The sequence below is a fragment of the Cryptotermes secundus genome, unplaced genomic scaffold (assembly GCF_002891405.2).
Source record: "Cryptotermes secundus unplaced genomic scaffold, Csec_1.0 scaffold1720, whole genome shotgun sequence".
NCBI classification, from domain to species: Eukaryota; Metazoa; Arthropoda; class Insecta; order Blattodea; family Kalotermitidae; genus Cryptotermes; species Cryptotermes secundus.
Genome location: NW_019739001.1, coordinates 159,152 through 176,088, shown reverse-complemented (window position 1 = coordinate 176,088; position 16,937 = coordinate 159,152). Strand labels below are relative to the sequence as shown.

The window sequence follows — 16,937 nt, the reverse complement described above, 5'->3', positions numbered from 1 at the left end:
CTCTCGTCAAAAGTGGCCCATTGTACCACAGCTGAATTACAGATAAATAAAATGGGGCACTTGGTAAAAATGGCGGGGGGAGTCGAAGTAGTCAACGTATACCCACCCCAACATCACTGTATCCACCACAAAATCCACATTAATTTAAATTTTTTAATTCGCTTAGTTTGGGGTGGAGTCCAACTGGGTCCACTCGGCACGGTGGCCACTGATTGGCCTATTGTAGGCTGCCCCTGGTTATTATGATGATGCAGAATTTGGTGGAATGAAGATTCACAGGGGAAACCGAAGTACTCGGAGAAAACCCGCCCCAGCGCCACTTTATCCACCACAAATTCCACTTGACCAGACCCGGGATCGAACCCGGGCCGCAGCGATGGGAAGCCAGCGACTAATCGCTTGAGCTATGGAGCGGCCTATGCCAGCACTTCACTTGCAGACAATCAAACTCAAGAAGGAATAAAATTCAAATATCGCTCCTATAAGAGGTAAATAAAGGTAAAGCTAGATATCCACCTCATTGGGACTCGAACCCCTAGACCTTCCGGTTTGTAGCATAGTGCCTCAACCAACTACGCTACCCCGTGCCCCTCATCAGCTCTATGAGTAGGTAAGTAAGGATATGTTTATAATTATTCTATTCAAACCTCTTTCCATGGCAAAACACCAAAAGCAAAGTACTCCCAGCAAACGACAGAAACTACAAGAATTCAGAAACAGGGTGTTTCAGGAGTACTTGCCTCGGAATAGTGCGAAATATACAGGTAATCCAGTACTGCTGTGCAAGAAGTTTGCTATATTTGTCGGATATGTAGCTTGGTGGGAGCGAATCCCACGAAGAACTTCGGTATGTAGCCCTTTGGAAAAGGAACACTTTCAAATCAAAGAAGCGGATGGGCGAATGGAGAGATTAGTTACGAGAATGAGTGGCGGATGAACTGGTTAGTGATCGAAGCTATGCAGCTTCTATAATAAGATAATTAATGTATGTAGAGGAGTCGGTGGGTTGATTGGTAGGGGAAACCGAAGTACTCGGACAAGAACCCGACTCAGTGCTATTTTGTTCGCCACAAATCCCACATGACCTGACCTGGGAAAGAATTCCACCAGCCCTGGCGAGAAACCGGCAACTGTCTGTACAACTTCTGTCTCATCCAGAATCACGTATATTCTATGGCAGATGAAACAGTACAGTTACAGCTATTCTAAGACAAAGGAATCATGTCACGTTTTAAATTACAAAACCTCTACAGCTAACACACGTATCCTAGCAATATTTTAGTGTCTACTTTTAACGGCTTCGTAAACAAGAGCTCATCCCACCATACGAGTCACGGACAGCGTCTTCTACTCAGACTGTACCTCACCTCACAGACGAATACACGGATAAGTAAAATGGGGCAAGTTTTCTAACTGTCCAAGCGGCCTCATCCGTCATTCACAATGTTACATGACTGTCATTTCGAGTCGATATATATAGTTAAACAACAAAGCGATATGTCATAGAAATAACACGACAGAACAATAACGGCAAAAACATGCAGCGAACCAAATCAGAATAATAATAAAATTAATACATAAATTATAATAATAATAATAATAACTAATATAGGCCTTAGACTTGATATTATTCAACAAAAACAAAATTTTAATAATAATAACACGCTATAGTTACATAACATAGTTACATAACAATAATCCCGACAGTAGACAGTTTAGATAACTAAAGCGTCGTTAAACAGCCTGGGGCTTGGGGGGGGGATATAACGACAGTCGCCATTATACAATCTGATCGCTCTGATATATTGGTGAGTTACGTGGCTGGTGAAACTGAACCTAATACCACATTAGTTTTCTCTTTTTACTGAGAATGGACGACGGAAAGGTCTTGAACTGTATATTGGTTGAAGAATTCCGTCTTCTGGTATGTGACGCCGTGTAGGTTTTGTGTGAACCGACGTTTCGGAGGAAATTATCGCCTCCATCTTCAGGGCGGAAAGCTCCTCGAGTGAGGAACCAGCATTAGCTAACGCTAGTTTCTCTCTCGAATTTTTCTACCCTGAAGATGGAAGCGATACGTCTTCTGAAACGTCGGTTCACACAAGATCTACACAACGCCACATTCTAGAAGAAGGCATTCTTCATAGTCACCGTTGTGAGAATCTCAAATTTTATACATATTTTTTTTTTAATTCGCTTAGTGGGGAGTGGAGTCCAGTTGAGTCCACTCAGCACGGCGCCCACTGATTGGCCTATTGTACCTGCCCCGGGTAATTATGATGATGGCGAATTTGGTGGAATGAAGACTGGTAGGAGAAACCTAAGTACTCGGAGAAAACCTAACCCAGAGCAACTTTGTCCACCACAAGTCCCATTTGACCATGCCCGGGTTTGAACCCGTGCCGCAGCGGCGGGAAGCCAGGGACTAACCGCTTGAGTGTGGGTCTCATTTTACGACCGACGGTCAGTCGCCCTCTGACGAGAGGACGGGTTTTGAACCATTTGAGCTATGGCGCGGCCCATTATATACATATTAGTTCTTTTCACACTTGGGGGGGGGGGTTTAGACTAAGCACATTCGTACTTTCGCCAGAAGTGGCCCATTGTACCACCGCTGAACTACAGATGAATAAAATGGCGCGCTTGGTAGAAATGGCGGGAGGAGTCGAAGTAGTCAACGTATATCCACCTCAACATCACTGTATCCACCACAAAACCCACATTAACTAACCTGGGATTGAACCTTGGTCACCGTGGTGAGCAGCTGCTAACTACCTCTCTGTGCTATAGCAGTGCCTATTATATTCGTTAATATCTGTTGTAGCGAAGGTTTGAGGACATTCTAACCAAAAAGAAAACAATCTGCAACCACCACGTTGTTTCACTCAGAAGGCCCATTTGAATCGAACATGCGCACAATGACATCACTGGTTAAGTGGGAACTTCACATGAGTATTCTACGTTAGAAAGACAACAGTATCATTCCAATTTTCTCTTCAGTATCAGTATTAACAAACTGAAAAATACGCGTTTTACTTACCTAGATGAAGCCCCGGCCACTTGGCGTTACTGCTGTTTCTTAAGTCACAAATAAACACTCTTACATAACACTCACGCACTCGCCTTCAATTATATATATTTATTGATGTAAACACAACACATAAACTGACACTATATCAATATCAAGCCTTTAATTCACGAACTTAAACTAACTGAACACAGCACGCGTCTTCGAACAACGTCTAGCACTGAAAGTCTGAGACACCAAATGACAACCCATCCCCTCCCTCAAGTACTCAGTCGTATATGGCGAGACAGCAAGGTGGGGAAGTGACACGTGTCAACTGGTCAAGACTGATGTAAATTCCCTCCCTGCAGCTTACCCCCTAACCTCAAGGTCGACTGAATATCAACTCGTCATTCGATGCTTGCAATCTATCTATCCCCCTCGCAACATGTAACATGAAAGAATCGTGACGATAAGTCTTCCGTCCGTCCGCATTAAATAATCCGAGAGCCAGCGAACGTATTGTCCTGGAATTTGGTATTGGGAAGTTTTATAAATATTTCTCGGCACATCCAGACTTTGGTTAAAATGAGATAAAAATGGCGAACGCTTTACATGATGACCTACAAGCTTAACCCAATGAATGTTCACCCCAGCGAAAAAAAAAATCTAACGAAATTGTAGATAAAAATTAAACGTTTTGCAGTCCAATTTGTTTTCTTAAGTACTGGGGTCTGGAGATAGTTAAACAAAGTGAACGAAAGCGCCAGAATTTTTCGCCATACAACCATTTTGCGTGTAATATAAATAAAGTGTAGGGAATGAAACTTGGTCTCTGACATTTAGGGAGGAACATACACTGAAGACTGAGGGTGCTTGAGAACAGGGTATTGAGGAGAATATTTGGACTGAAGAGAGATGAAGTGACAGGAGATTGGAGAAAACTGCATAATGAGGAGCTTCATAACTTGTTCTCTTCTCAAAGTATAATTAGAATGATCAAGTCAACGAGGATAAGATGAGCAGGGCCTGTAGCACGAATTGGGAAGAAGATTGATGTATATAGGATATTGGTGGAAATCCAGACGGAAAGAGACCACTGGGAAGACCAAGACGTAGGTGGGTTGATAATATTAAAATTGTAAGATTTGAGGTTTTCACGGCGGTGACTATGAAGAAATGAGTCTTCTGGGATGTGGCACCGTGTAGATGTGGTGTTAACCGACGTTTTGGAGGAACGTATCGCCTCCATCTTCAGGGTAGAAGGAAAAATAAAATCCGCAAGCGAAGAGACCGTGAGAACCGGTACAAGCAGACCTTCTACCCTGAAGATGGAGGCGATACGTTCCTCCGAAACGTCGGTTAACACCACATCTTCACGGTGCCACATCCCAGAAGACTGCTTTCTTAATATTAAAATTAATCTTAGAGTGATAGGATGGGATGGTGTAATTGGCTTGATCTGGCTCAGGATGGGGACCAGTGGCGTGATCTTATGAACACGTTAATAAACTTTGGGGTTGCATAAAATGCTGGGAAGTTTTTGAGTAGCTGCATAATTGGCAGCTTCTCAAGAAGGGCTCAGTTCCATGAGTGAGCGAGTGAGTAACTGAGGATGAGTCAGTGACTTCATTAGAAGTCGTGTCTGAGTGTATGAGCCATCTCAAAAGTTACAGAATGTATTTAAATTAAACTTTACATTAGGTGTCAGGGATTTTGTCAGTCGGAGAGTCAGTCAGTCAGTCAGCCATGTGTTCAGTCAGTCAACGGGTGGGTCAGTTATGGAATGAGTCAGTCATGGAGTGATTTGGTCAAGGGGTCAGTGATGTATTCAATCAGTCAGGGACTTGTTCAATCAGAGAAGGAGTCCTTTTGGGAGCGAGGGAAGGCCGTGCCATAGTTCAATCGGTTAGTCGCTGACTTCCCATCTCAGCGGTCGGATTTCGAGCACAGGTCAGGTCATGTGGGATTTATGATGGACAAAGTGACGCTGAGGTAGTTTTTCTGCTAGTACTTCTGTTTACCCTGTCAATCTTCATTCCATCAATTGCTCCACAATCATCGTTTATGATGTGGGGCTGGTGCAGTAGGCCAATAGTGGCCACAGTATCAAGTTGACTCAGTCAAATGAGGAAAGCAGTCTGGAAGAGAGTCAGGGAATGAGGAAGTCAGTCAGGCAGGACTCCTTTCAGTCAGCTGGAGAGCAAGGGAGTGAGTCAGGCTCTCTGTAAGCCTGAGAACGAGAGAGCCCATCGCTAGAGCATCGCCAATGTGTACAAGAGCTCCTTTTGCCAGCACTTGACCCGTTTTGTTGTCTCCAGAGGAGATGCTTCGCCTGAATGTGAAGCCGGAGGAGTACCTTGACAAGCTGGTGGAGTACTGCAACATGAAGATCTACGCTATAGCCACTGTTGTGGACACGAACGAAACGTGGGGCGAGGAGGACGACTTCCAGATCCTGAAACCAAACCTCGACATAAAGGTGAGTGCGTGCTACTTTTTCACCTAACCTAAAACCTCTGGTTAAGATTCAAATATACAAAAATTAATTTTTATCCTGCTTTCCTTCTTTTAAAATAAAATTAAACTAGGCTTATGAGATCATCTTTCTGTCTGTGTCTGCTTCTCACGAAGGATTCACCTACACTTTCTTAGCCTTAAGTCACCTATGTCCGAAAATCTTAAGTAAGGAGCGTTAACTAAGACATATCTCTGGCAGTGAGAAAGATGGAGCCAATCTTTGTCATAGGTAGCTGAAAACCCCGTGGTGGGTAAGCCGTGCGCTGTGAAATTCAGCTTCAAGAATCCGCTCAAGAAAGTCTTGACGGGTTGCCTATTCCAGTACGCAGGCCCAGGGCTCGCAAGAAACACTTCGATACCTTACAGGTAGGTCACGACATGGTCACAGACCCACTGAAGCGACTTCTTGATCAGTTTAGTAACTAAGATATACTGACTGCAGGAAGACTCTGTAAGATTAATCACTTAAGTTTGAGAGATTAGGAGGGGTCGGGATGGTGTAGTTGGTATAGCAACTGACTACGGACTGGACGACTGTCGGAGTTCGAGTCCCGGTAGGGTCAAGAATGTTCTTTTCTCCAAGTCTTCCAGATCGATTGTGGGGTCCACCCAGCCTCCTAACCAATGGGTACCGGGAGCTTTTCCCCGAGGGTAAATCGGCAGGGGCGTGAAGCTAACCACTCACCTCCAACTAGTGGCGAGCTCAAGAAAACCTGGATCTAATGATCCACTCCCCCATACGCCTTCATGGCGTTAAGCACAGGGACAACTCTACCTTTACCTTACCTCGAGAGATCAGAGGTTGACACGGAGGTGGATATTAGGGTTAGAGCCTTCTGGGATATAATGATGTATAGTTCATTAAATAGCTTCCAACTTCCATACAAATGGTTCGGGCAGCAGATTAATCAGCCAGTTAGTTACTCAGTCAATCAGCTAGTGAGTTTTGAGGCTTTCACGGCGGTGACTATGAAGAAAGCAGTCTTCTGCTTTACCGTGTCTCACGGTGTTGTCGCTTGCAGATTTACCTATACTTTTTCTTCAACCCTGAAGATGGGGGCGATACGTTCCTCCGAAACGTCGGTTAACACCACATATACACGGCGCCAAATCCCAGAAGACTGCTTTCTTCAGCTAGTGAGTTATTTAGACTGTCACTCACTTAACGGAGCAGTTATTTCCTTAGTTAATTCCATTACTAGTTAACTGGCGAACCTATATCGTAGTGAGTTTGTTAAGGAGCCAATTAGTTAGCAGGTTAATCAATCAGTTAATGAAGAAAGTCGACTTCTGGGATGTGATACTGTGTAGATCTTGTGTGAACCGACGTTTCGGAGGAACCTATCGCCTCCATCTTCAGAGTACAAAAATCCGAGAGGGAGGAACCAGCGTGGGCAGGTCTGCACCTGCTCACGCTGGTTCCTCGCTCGCGGATTTTTCTACCATAAAGATGGAAGCGATACGTTCCTCCGAAACGTCGGTTCACACAAGATCTACACAACGCCACACCCCAGAAGACGGCATTCTTCACAGACACAGCTGTGAAAACCTCAAAGCTTACCATCAGTTAGTGGTCCGTTATTTATGTAATTAGTCAGATAACTGGACAGTTAATGGTCAGTTAAACCATTTATTGGTTAAGTAGCACATCAGTTAATTGCTGGTTTGTCATGTACTCAATCAGTTAGTTGTTATTCAGTTATCAGATTAGTTGCATGACTGTTTAGTCTGTTATTTAGTGTGTTAATCATTCAATAGATTAGTCAGTTAATTAACTAATTGATGTTAGCCACTCAGGTAGTCAGATGGGACAATTCTACTAAATTTCGTGAACTACCCTATTTCCATAAGGGTGCGATCTATGGATAAATATTAAAACTATTTATAATTTAATTGTTAATTTGAAGTGTCGTGCCATGAAATGAGGTAACTCACAAAACTGACAAAATTTACTTCATATCTCGCACCTAATAACGTCACACACGTAAAGTATAAAGCATAACATATATTTTTTACTCAGGTCAGATATCTGAAACTCCAAGGAGTCCCGATGAATGTCTGTAGGTATATCCTTTTCGGAAGTAACAGCTTTGGCGTCTGCTATTTAGGAATGTCCAGCCAGAGGAAGACGTGAAGGTTGAACACGGTTTCACGCCTCAGAGAGCTGGCAGACAGAAATTGGTGGGCACATTCTCGTCAAAGGAGCTGGTAGACATCACGGGATCAGCTGAGATCGAAGTGTTCGAAGATGAAGAATAGCTCAAGCTATCACACAGTCAAACAACGTCCACACTTTTTGACAGAGTTCTAATTGTCAATTTAATGCTTTTATAAGCTCTGTCGGTAGGCTTTCAGCATTGTAAATTTTCCCGTAAAGTTCCACAATAGGAAGCTTTCTGCCATCACACTTACGAAACTACCCTCAAATTATGATGACGTAATTAGTGTTACATCCTTGCTCTTTACCTTCGTAGACAATCTCTTCTAGTAGTTCTCTTATCGGAACAATAGATGGCAGAAGTTACTACTCGTATGTCTTACCACACAAAAGTAACTTTTCTTTTATTTTCACGAGATTTAATCCATAGCTGACAGGAGTGAGGTTGGAAATAAAAAAAGATTTTTGTTGTGTTGTATTTTACTGTATTGTGTTGTGTTGTGTTGTGTTGTATTGTATTGACATGAGAATGGAACAACTTTCAGACGCCCCAAGTATCAGACCACTGTTGGTCCATTGTCCACCCCACAATGTTCTTTCTGGATCTTTAAGAGACTTGAGAGACAAACACTACAGAAAAATAGAAAGGGAAATGGTTAATATGATTTTACATTTTGGAAACAGATTACTTATCTGAATATACTGTGGCCCCCTCGAATATAATATTCAACAATATTCCGAAAGATAAAAAAAAATTTCTTCAGAACAATGTCCACAAAATTTATTTCAAATCCAGTTATTTGTTTATATCTATTATTATTCTGAAGGTGGCGTGAAACTGAGTCCCTTGTTATTGAGACGTTAACTGTTCACTTTACCAGTCCCAGATAACAGATTAGATAAATGGAGCATTTGATGGAATTAGAGCCACAGGGAAAACAAGAGAGAAATCTTGTCCAAGTGCTAATTCGTCTACCACAAATACCAAATTAACTAACCTGGGACTGACCCCGAGTCACAGCCGCAGTTAGAAATCATGACATTTCCTCATGTTAAACCATTAATATTTATTTATTTTTCAATGCATAACAAAACGTTGTTTGTCTGAAGATTGTCAGTTCGGAGAGCACTATATATCGTGTCAACTCCGGTTCTCCCCCCCCCCAACATTCAATATAACGGACCCTGAAAGAAGCGCAGTCAAAACACATCATGTTGCCTTGAGTACTGTTAATAAATTATAGGATAATTACTGTGGAGAAGTAGATAACCTTTGACACGTGCCGAGTTTTTCTTTACGCTGCAACATCTTCCTCTGTTGACTCGTTTCCATAGTAACCAGTGATACGCAAACAGTTTAAAAATTAGAAACTAAAGAACCTATTATTTCATTCGTGGACCATATAAAAAACTAATGACATTAAGTGCAAACACGACACATGTTTCCAAACGATGTTTCTCGTTCATAACACGGAATGGGTTAACAACAATTAAAATGAAGGCCTATATTTTGATCTCCACGCGCTTCTTTGCTGCTTAATTCAGATTATCAGCAAGCCTAGAATACAGTTTCACCAACACAATTAGACCCAGAAGAGGTTTTGTTTTATTTTGTATAATTTTCTGAATGAATTTGTTTTTAATGTAGATAGAAAGCTGTAGTATCAACTCACTACTGGAAGTCTCACATATTGTATCAGTACCTGGTAAGAAATTCTAATAGCATATCAAGAATGGCTCTTTACCATGGAATTAATAAGTCTCTTAGTTGATTAGTCAATTAGTTAATTGGTTAGTATATAGATTTTCTTACATGTTCCATTTTGTCTTCCTTTCTGTTTATATATATATATATATCCGTTATTATGAAATAACCTTAACACTCCTCCACGAATTCTTATATATCTTAGTTCCAGACTCGCGTGTATTTTTACATCAATCTATAACTACTAGTCTCAATAAATAGTCGCTAGTACTATATAGCTGTACACTGTTCTTTTGTTTAAATTTATATTGTTTTACTCCCAGGATTCTCAGTGTAATGCATGTAGTATGTATAATCAGATATGCCTAAAATATGCATTCAGTAATTATATTCACTTCCTTTATAGGCTATTATACAGAATGTTCAAGGACACCAAGAGGAGGGTGGCAAGCAAGGAAGCGCCCCCTCCCCATGGAGCTCTGAGAAATAAAACTCAAAATTGAAAAGAAAGAAATATTCCAGATGTTAATAACAAGATTTGAAGTAGTTTATAAAAATGTTTTTCTACGTTACAAATGTTAATAGATCAATGGAAATATTAGCAATGCCTAAAACATAATTTCATAAAATATTTTTACGGTTGGCCGTAGAAAACATGGCTAGTCTCCCAGGAACCATACTGGCCCCTTACATGAGAACATGAACTATTAAATGAGTTATGAAAAGACTAGTGTTTAATAAGAACTAAAAATAAAGTTCTAACATTAGCTGTTTTCTGTCTAATTTATTTTCCCCTGTTTCTAGCCTCTAATCCACGATTTTGTATGTATTGACCGTCTTCTAGTGCATNCTAATGATTATAGGCTAATGTTGTATTTTAGCGTCCTGTTGCACTGATTCGCGTCCATGATGTTGTATGTATTGACCGTCTTGTAGTGCACACAAGCTCACTTGTCACTTCACTACATGTTTCGGCATCACTGTGCCATCCTCAGGTACATGACGAATATACATTTTAAATCATTTTATAAACGACACATGATGGCGAGCAGTGCAATAGTTTAACGTAAATAACACACCTGAGGATGGCACAGTGATGCCGAAACATGTAGTGAAGTGACAAGTGAGCTTGTGTGCACTACAAGACGGTCAATACATACAACATCATGGACGCGAATCAGTGCAACAGGACGCTAAAATACAACATTAGCCTATAATCATTAGAATTAGAATTATAATTTGCTTATTACTCCTGCCATCCGTTAGAACAGAAGCAGCAGAACACGAGAAGAATATTTGGACGTAAGAGGGAACAAGAAGCTGATGGATGTGGAAGAGAGATATTTCTTGTGAGCATGTTGGTAGCGGCAATGCTACAAAATTACATTCAGGGGCTGCCAGTTACCAACTGTCCTAACTGACTGTGTGAAAGAGGAAGAGATAAAGATGGATGGACGGACGGGGACGGAGATGAATGGGCGGACCTTGGAAGGGCAGACAGCGGACAGATAGCAGATAAACGATGAAGAGTTGGATGGATGCACAGAAAGGAAAGAAATAAGTAAAGAAGGAGCGATTGGAGAAAATAAAGCTAGCATGCAAGAATGGACGGACGTAAATGCTATAAAATTTCTTGAATATTTCTTCGATAAAAATCCCCACGTTGAGTCGGATGAAAGCATGTAACACTGTACCAGCTTCTGACCGGGGCTATTCCTCTGCAGTACAAAGAGGCCTTCTGAAAATTCTAAACTTTGAAAACATCAAACCGAAGACCATTTGACGATTTTTAGAGCTTCCAACAATGTGTAGTTGAAAACTCTACTTTCTCTAACATGGATATGGCTTCATTGTGTTTGATTTCAGTAAGAAGCGCACTCTTCCATAGTATAATGCGACAATTCTTCAAGATCATTGCCCTCAAGAAAATTCTTGTAACTCGGCTCGCCCGGTGCCACGTAATGAAGACTCCTCCAGGAGAGACAGAGCACCGCCCTCGAACCATAAGCAGACAACTCTTGGCAACAGTTGATCCTGTGGAGGCTTACTCCGTGAACTGTGTGAAAAAGAAAAGTGAACCCAAAACTGCAGATTCAGCTGAAGAGTTTCTTCATAGTCTCGTGTCCCACGTAAACATCATGATCAGGAAGCAAAGAATAAAATCTAAGATCGACGTTTTGCAGTTGATTGATGGCATGTGCGATTCACCAGAAGATGGATCTCCTGCGGCTTCTTCCTCACTATTACCGTATTTACCAATTTTTCAGACATTGCGTATGCAGTGCGCTACTGCACCACTTACTCTGCCTCAGTCTTTAATTTCTCTATCTACGTATTTTTATTTAAAAGAGCTTCATAACTTGTACACTTCTCCAAGTATAGTTAGAATGATCAAGTCAAGGAGTATGAAATGAGCAGGGCATGTAGCACGAATGGGATAGAGGAGGAATGCATATGGGATATTGGTGGGAAATCGGAAGGAAGGAGAGCACTAGGAAGACCAAGGCGTAGGTGGGTGGACAATATTAAAACGGAAATTAGATAGAATGGGATGGTATGGATTGGATTGATCTGGCTCAGAATAGGGACCATTGGAAAGCTCTTGTGAACGTGGTAATGAGCCTTCGGGTTTCATAAAAAGTTGGGAAATTATTGTATTTACAAGAGTAAATATTTTGTACCTGAGTGCTATCAGGTTTCTTTTTTCAACTGGCATAAGCTCGCGAAAATTTATATCATCAGTTTCTTTTTTTATTGCTAGTGGGGTGGGACTAAGTCCTTTGTACTGCGGCCACTTCTGGCCTATTGTACCAGCCCCAGATGATAGGTGAGGGTGATTGTGGAGCAATTGGTGGAATGAAGATTGGCAGGGGAAACAGAAGTACTCGGAGAAAACCTGCCCCAGCGCCACTTTGTCCATCACAAATCCCACTTGACCGGACCCGGGATCGAACCCGGGCCGCCGCCGTGGATAGCCAGCGACTAACCGCTAGAGCTATGGCGCGGCCATCTTCAGCCTTAACGAAATGCCCCTCTAGATCAACTAGTAAAGAAGAACTTGTTAAGTTCAACTTACAGGCTTGCATTTTCATTGAGCTTCTTCGAAACAATATAATCACTACCCTGGAGTAGGTTTTCAACATGAACAAAGTAAATCCAGTGCCTTCTCCATTGTGCATTCTTCCTCCTTCTCCTAAACAATTACCTGGTAACTACTGGGTAAACACTGACTGGTGTATCGGAAGAGAAAGGTCCTAAATACATCATGTAGGCTCTTTCTTACGTAAGCCTGACTGACAGTCAGTTTCTTCTATATACGCGCATTGCAGCGCAAGAGGCAACAGGACTTCCATCGAAAAATTGAAATAGTTGAAACTGAATTGCAGTTTGCAGTTAACTGTTGTACACCAAGCCTAAAACTTTCACTCAAAGCAACTCTGTTAGTTACTTACCTCGTTAATCAGCTCGTTTAGGCAGTATACAATGTGTTTTGCAGTACTTCACGGCAGAGAAATGAATACCGATGAGTTAAGCCGAGAGAACTGGGAAAGGTACCTACGTGTACCATCTAGCGACAGAGGAAAATACTACACGTTCAAAGTGCGCTCTGAGAGGGATACGTCGGATATGGCAGGTTGGAAGAAACGCCGGTTTATGACCAAAACTGAATAAGATAATGAATGTGTTAATAGTACCCACAGGTATGAAGTAACGCTGTCTTCTTAGCTACATCATCATCCTCATCATCATCATCATCAGTAATCTGTCAGACGACAGGTCCACAGTCTCTTCCAAAACAATTCCTCCACTTAATGCGATCTAGAGCTTTCTCCTTCAAATGACAGTATCCTCTTCTGTCCCCAAGGTCATCCAGCATCTTCTTACGTCTTCTTCCTTGTCTTCTTGTCACTTCTACCCGACCCTCTATCTTTCCTTCAATAACTTCTTTTAGAAGGCAGTTACTGCGTAAGATATGACCAATCCAATTAGCCTTCAGTTTTCTTATTTCGTGTAGGATATTCCTCTGCTCACTGACTCTAATTAACACTTCTTCATTTCTCACATAATCGGTCCAACTGATCTTCTCCATCCTTCTCAACACCACATTTCGAAACTTTCCAGATGTTTCTGATCTACTGCCTTAAGTGTCCTTAGCTACATACACCAAGATATAACATAAATAAATTTACTCGAAAAATCGTAAGGGATCTTAGAGAAAAAAATATATATAAGGATATTTCACATATTTTCGCGTATACTCTTGACGGATCGTAGCGTCATAAGGCTGTTAATTTGTTTCATCCCCTAGAAGGTAGATTTCAGTTGGGGGGGGGGCGGAATATGACCGATGCAGATTTACTTGAAAATCTCAGTACTGTGCGTTTGAGAATATTTATTAATATAGATTTTGTTTATTCCCTAGTGGGGTGGGACTAAGTACCTTGTACTGCGGACATTTCTGGCATATTGTACCAGCCCCAGATGATAGGTGAGGGTGATTGTGGAGCAATTGGTGGAATGAATATTGGCAGGGAAAACCAAAGTACTCGGAGAAAACCTGCCCCAGCGCCACTTTGTCTACCACAAATCCCATTTGACCAGATCCGGGATGGAACCCGGGCCGCTACGGTGGAAAGCCAGCGACTAACCACTTGAGCTATGGCGCGGCCCTGGTGGTCATTAATATTGTTACTTTGAGAACAAGAAGTGATAGAGACTCAGCCAGGGGCCCGTTTTTCGAACACCGTTACTTTCAGAATGCTTCGACCTCCTGTAAAAAATTACATGTGTCCCTTGCCTCTTTGTGGATGATTTCATTTTCTCATTCCTTTAAATCTTCATGCATTCTTCTGGGTGGGCATGTCCCACCCGCTAACAACCGGAGTCTTATATGCATCTTCCAAAACACAGTCTCTCACGTAGGAGTGCAGAACTTAGAGAAATAACGAGACTCAATGGAAACATCAGTTTAATAAGAGGCTCTGAATGGTTAATCCACCATTACAATCTATGACAAACTTTGTATATATGATCTGCATGACAAAGAGCTTTAGAATGGCCTTCCCTAATTGCGGTCAGCAGTATTGTTAGTATAACACCATTAAAGTATAGTACCTAATGGACAGGGGATACAGGAATTTAGCAGAGTAGAAATGGTTGCATGGTTAGATTAATGGCTGCTGAGGTCTAGTTTTGGCCCCCCTAAACGTAAACATGACGCAACAGCAACAATGAAAAACCGAAGTGAAAGTTATTATTGTTAAATGATGCATATTTCAGCAATGAAATACGAGTATATGCTGTAATGTTACAATAAGTGAAAAGTGATAGACTATGGCTCCTCGCTATAGGTCCTAGAAGCCTAATTCTAGACAGTACAGAAGAAGATGAAGATACAGCTTAAGGCTTCCTTAACCTCGTTAACAGATGCTGGCCTTCAAAATCAAATTTTTTTGGAAGGCACTTTATCGTTGCCTTGCTTATTACATAGCCCTTTATTTCATATTAATTTAATAATGCTTTCAATGGCTCACATTATAGTCAAACGAATGGATGATTCGTTACTAATTAAACGGTAAGGAGACGAAAGGAAGCGGTCGTGGCCGAACTTGAACTATTATCCCGATACTCGCTTGGCGAAAGCACGCGGTAGCGTAGTTGGTTGAGGCACCATGCTACAAGCCGGAAAGTCGCGGGTTCGAGCCCCGATGAAATGGATATTTTTTCAATTTATCTAATCCTTCCAGCCGCACTATAGCCCTGGGGTCGACTCAGCCTCTAATAGAAATGAGTACCAGGAATATTCCTGGGGGTAAAGAGCGGCCGGCGCGTAAGGCTGACAACCTCACCGCCATCTGTGAGCCGCATTTTGCGCGGATGTCCCCGTCCCCGCGGCTGTCAACCAACATCAACAGGGACAATGCAGGTACCATCTACTGGCTGATCCTGCTAATCACACCGAGGACTCATTAAACTACAGTCTGCGCCATCTGCCAGAGTTGGACTAAACTAAATTGAATAGCCAGCGCCTCAGAGTCATATATCATATGCAAAGCGAATGTAAATTACTGCTGCAAATACACCTCAATCCTGTCTGAAAAGTCGGCACATGCCTGGTTTATTACCTACGTACTTTCCCTGCGATATCTTTTGCGCAGGGCTTTAATTTTATTTCCATTTTCTTTCTGGGTATAAAATATTTTCATCTTATTTTATATAATTATATGCACCTAACACAGTCATCAGTATTCTTGTAATAAGATCTGGGATTCAGTTCACAAAAACAGTAATCCTAAGACTTCTCTCAACTCATCTTAATGGCACATTGGTCCCCTTAAATCCTACAACCAGAGAACTAAATATTAAATTTTGGCAATAAAAACAAAAGTAACATTATAAAAACTGTATATTAATTAAAATTGTTTTAAACATGCTGAAAATTAAAATCTTTATATCAATACAGATGAAAGCTGTACTACACTAAATTTAGGTTTCAATGGAAGAACAAAAAACAAATAGAACATTTTCCATATTTGCTACTTACACATAGCCTATAAATGATTCCCAAAACTCATCTAACATCCTTCTGGTATCATTTAGTCTAGCACATGGTTATAAATATTTTGAAGAAAGCTGCTGAATCTACCATCCACCCTGAAGATGGCACTGGAGCAGACAACATAACCACTGGATGTCTTGAGTGTTTGGGGCAACTGAAGTTAGATCCCATTTGAATACTCAAACCTGAATATGGAGGCAACAGGTTCTCAAAAACGTTGGTAACCAGCTACACAGCATTACTTAAAAGTGAAAAGGAACAATGGTAATAGTACAAAAGAAAAACACCAACCCTCTTACGATTTACATAAATTCAATATATATTTTTACTTTCAATATAAAACTAATGACAGGTGGTAACTGAATGATCCATAAAATAAATATTTTAAAATTCTCTATATGTAAATAAACATTAAATGCCATACTAGTGTACATTTGGCAATGCCACAAATATATGTATATAACCATCTGTTCATATCTGTTAATTCTGAAGCTGAAAGCTTCACCCACACATTTCAAACAGCATTTCGCCTCATTTACGAGTGAGTCCACCAATATCGGAATCAACAATTGCAAATAACTCCCTTCCATATCTTCATGTACAGCCACAGACAATTCATAATCAAACTATATGAGTATTAATGGTTAAATGCTATCAAGAACCATTCACAAATAATAACTGATGAGAAAGGGATGAAACATTTTCACGCCAACAGTGTTTATAAGTATGTTGTTATGAAGCATTTTGCTGGCAATACAAGAACTCTGGTATTACCATTCTGGCCGCTTAAGTACATAACTCATCTTAATTCCGAATATAAATATTACTTTGGGCAGTGTCCCTCGTCTTAAAATTTTTTCAAACACGACATTTCAGGAACTGGGTGTTTCTATCATCAGGTGTAACAAGGAAAAGGTTCTATTTGGCTGGCTCTATTGGATACAACTAGTCTCCATTACTCAATCCGTCATCGATCAACATTTCGGAA

The 16,937-nt window shown here is 41.2% G+C and overlaps 1 protein-coding gene and 1 long non-coding RNA gene across 3 annotated transcripts in view; one reads left to right on the top strand and one right to left on the bottom strand.

Annotated features, from left to right (window-relative positions):
- LOC111871572 overlaps window positions 1-3,870 on the bottom strand; it is a 374,128-nt gene extending 370,258 nt beyond the window's left edge. Inside the window, exon 1 of the long non-coding RNA XR_002844055.2 lies at window positions 3,041-3,870. This is a non-coding gene — a long non-coding RNA (uncharacterized LOC111871572). The remainder of the gene's footprint in view (window positions 1-3,040) is intronic.
- Window positions 1-10,009, top strand: part of LOC111871571 (hemocyte protein-glutamine gamma-glutamyltransferase) — a 32,241-nt gene extending 22,232 nt beyond the window's left edge. For both annotated transcript variants that reach the window (XM_023864772.2, XM_033754310.1), the window contains exons 12-14: window positions 5,329-5,489; window positions 5,757-5,893; window positions 7,636-10,009. In XM_023864772.2, the coding sequence (XP_023720540.1) occupies window positions 5,329-5,489; window positions 5,757-5,893; window positions 7,636-7,786 (449 nt within the window). In that variant the 3' untranslated portion in view covers window positions 7,787-10,009. The remainder of the gene's footprint in view (window positions 1-5,328; window positions 5,490-5,756; window positions 5,894-7,635) is intronic.
- The last annotated feature ends 6,928 nt before the right edge of the window (window positions 10,010-16,937 follow it).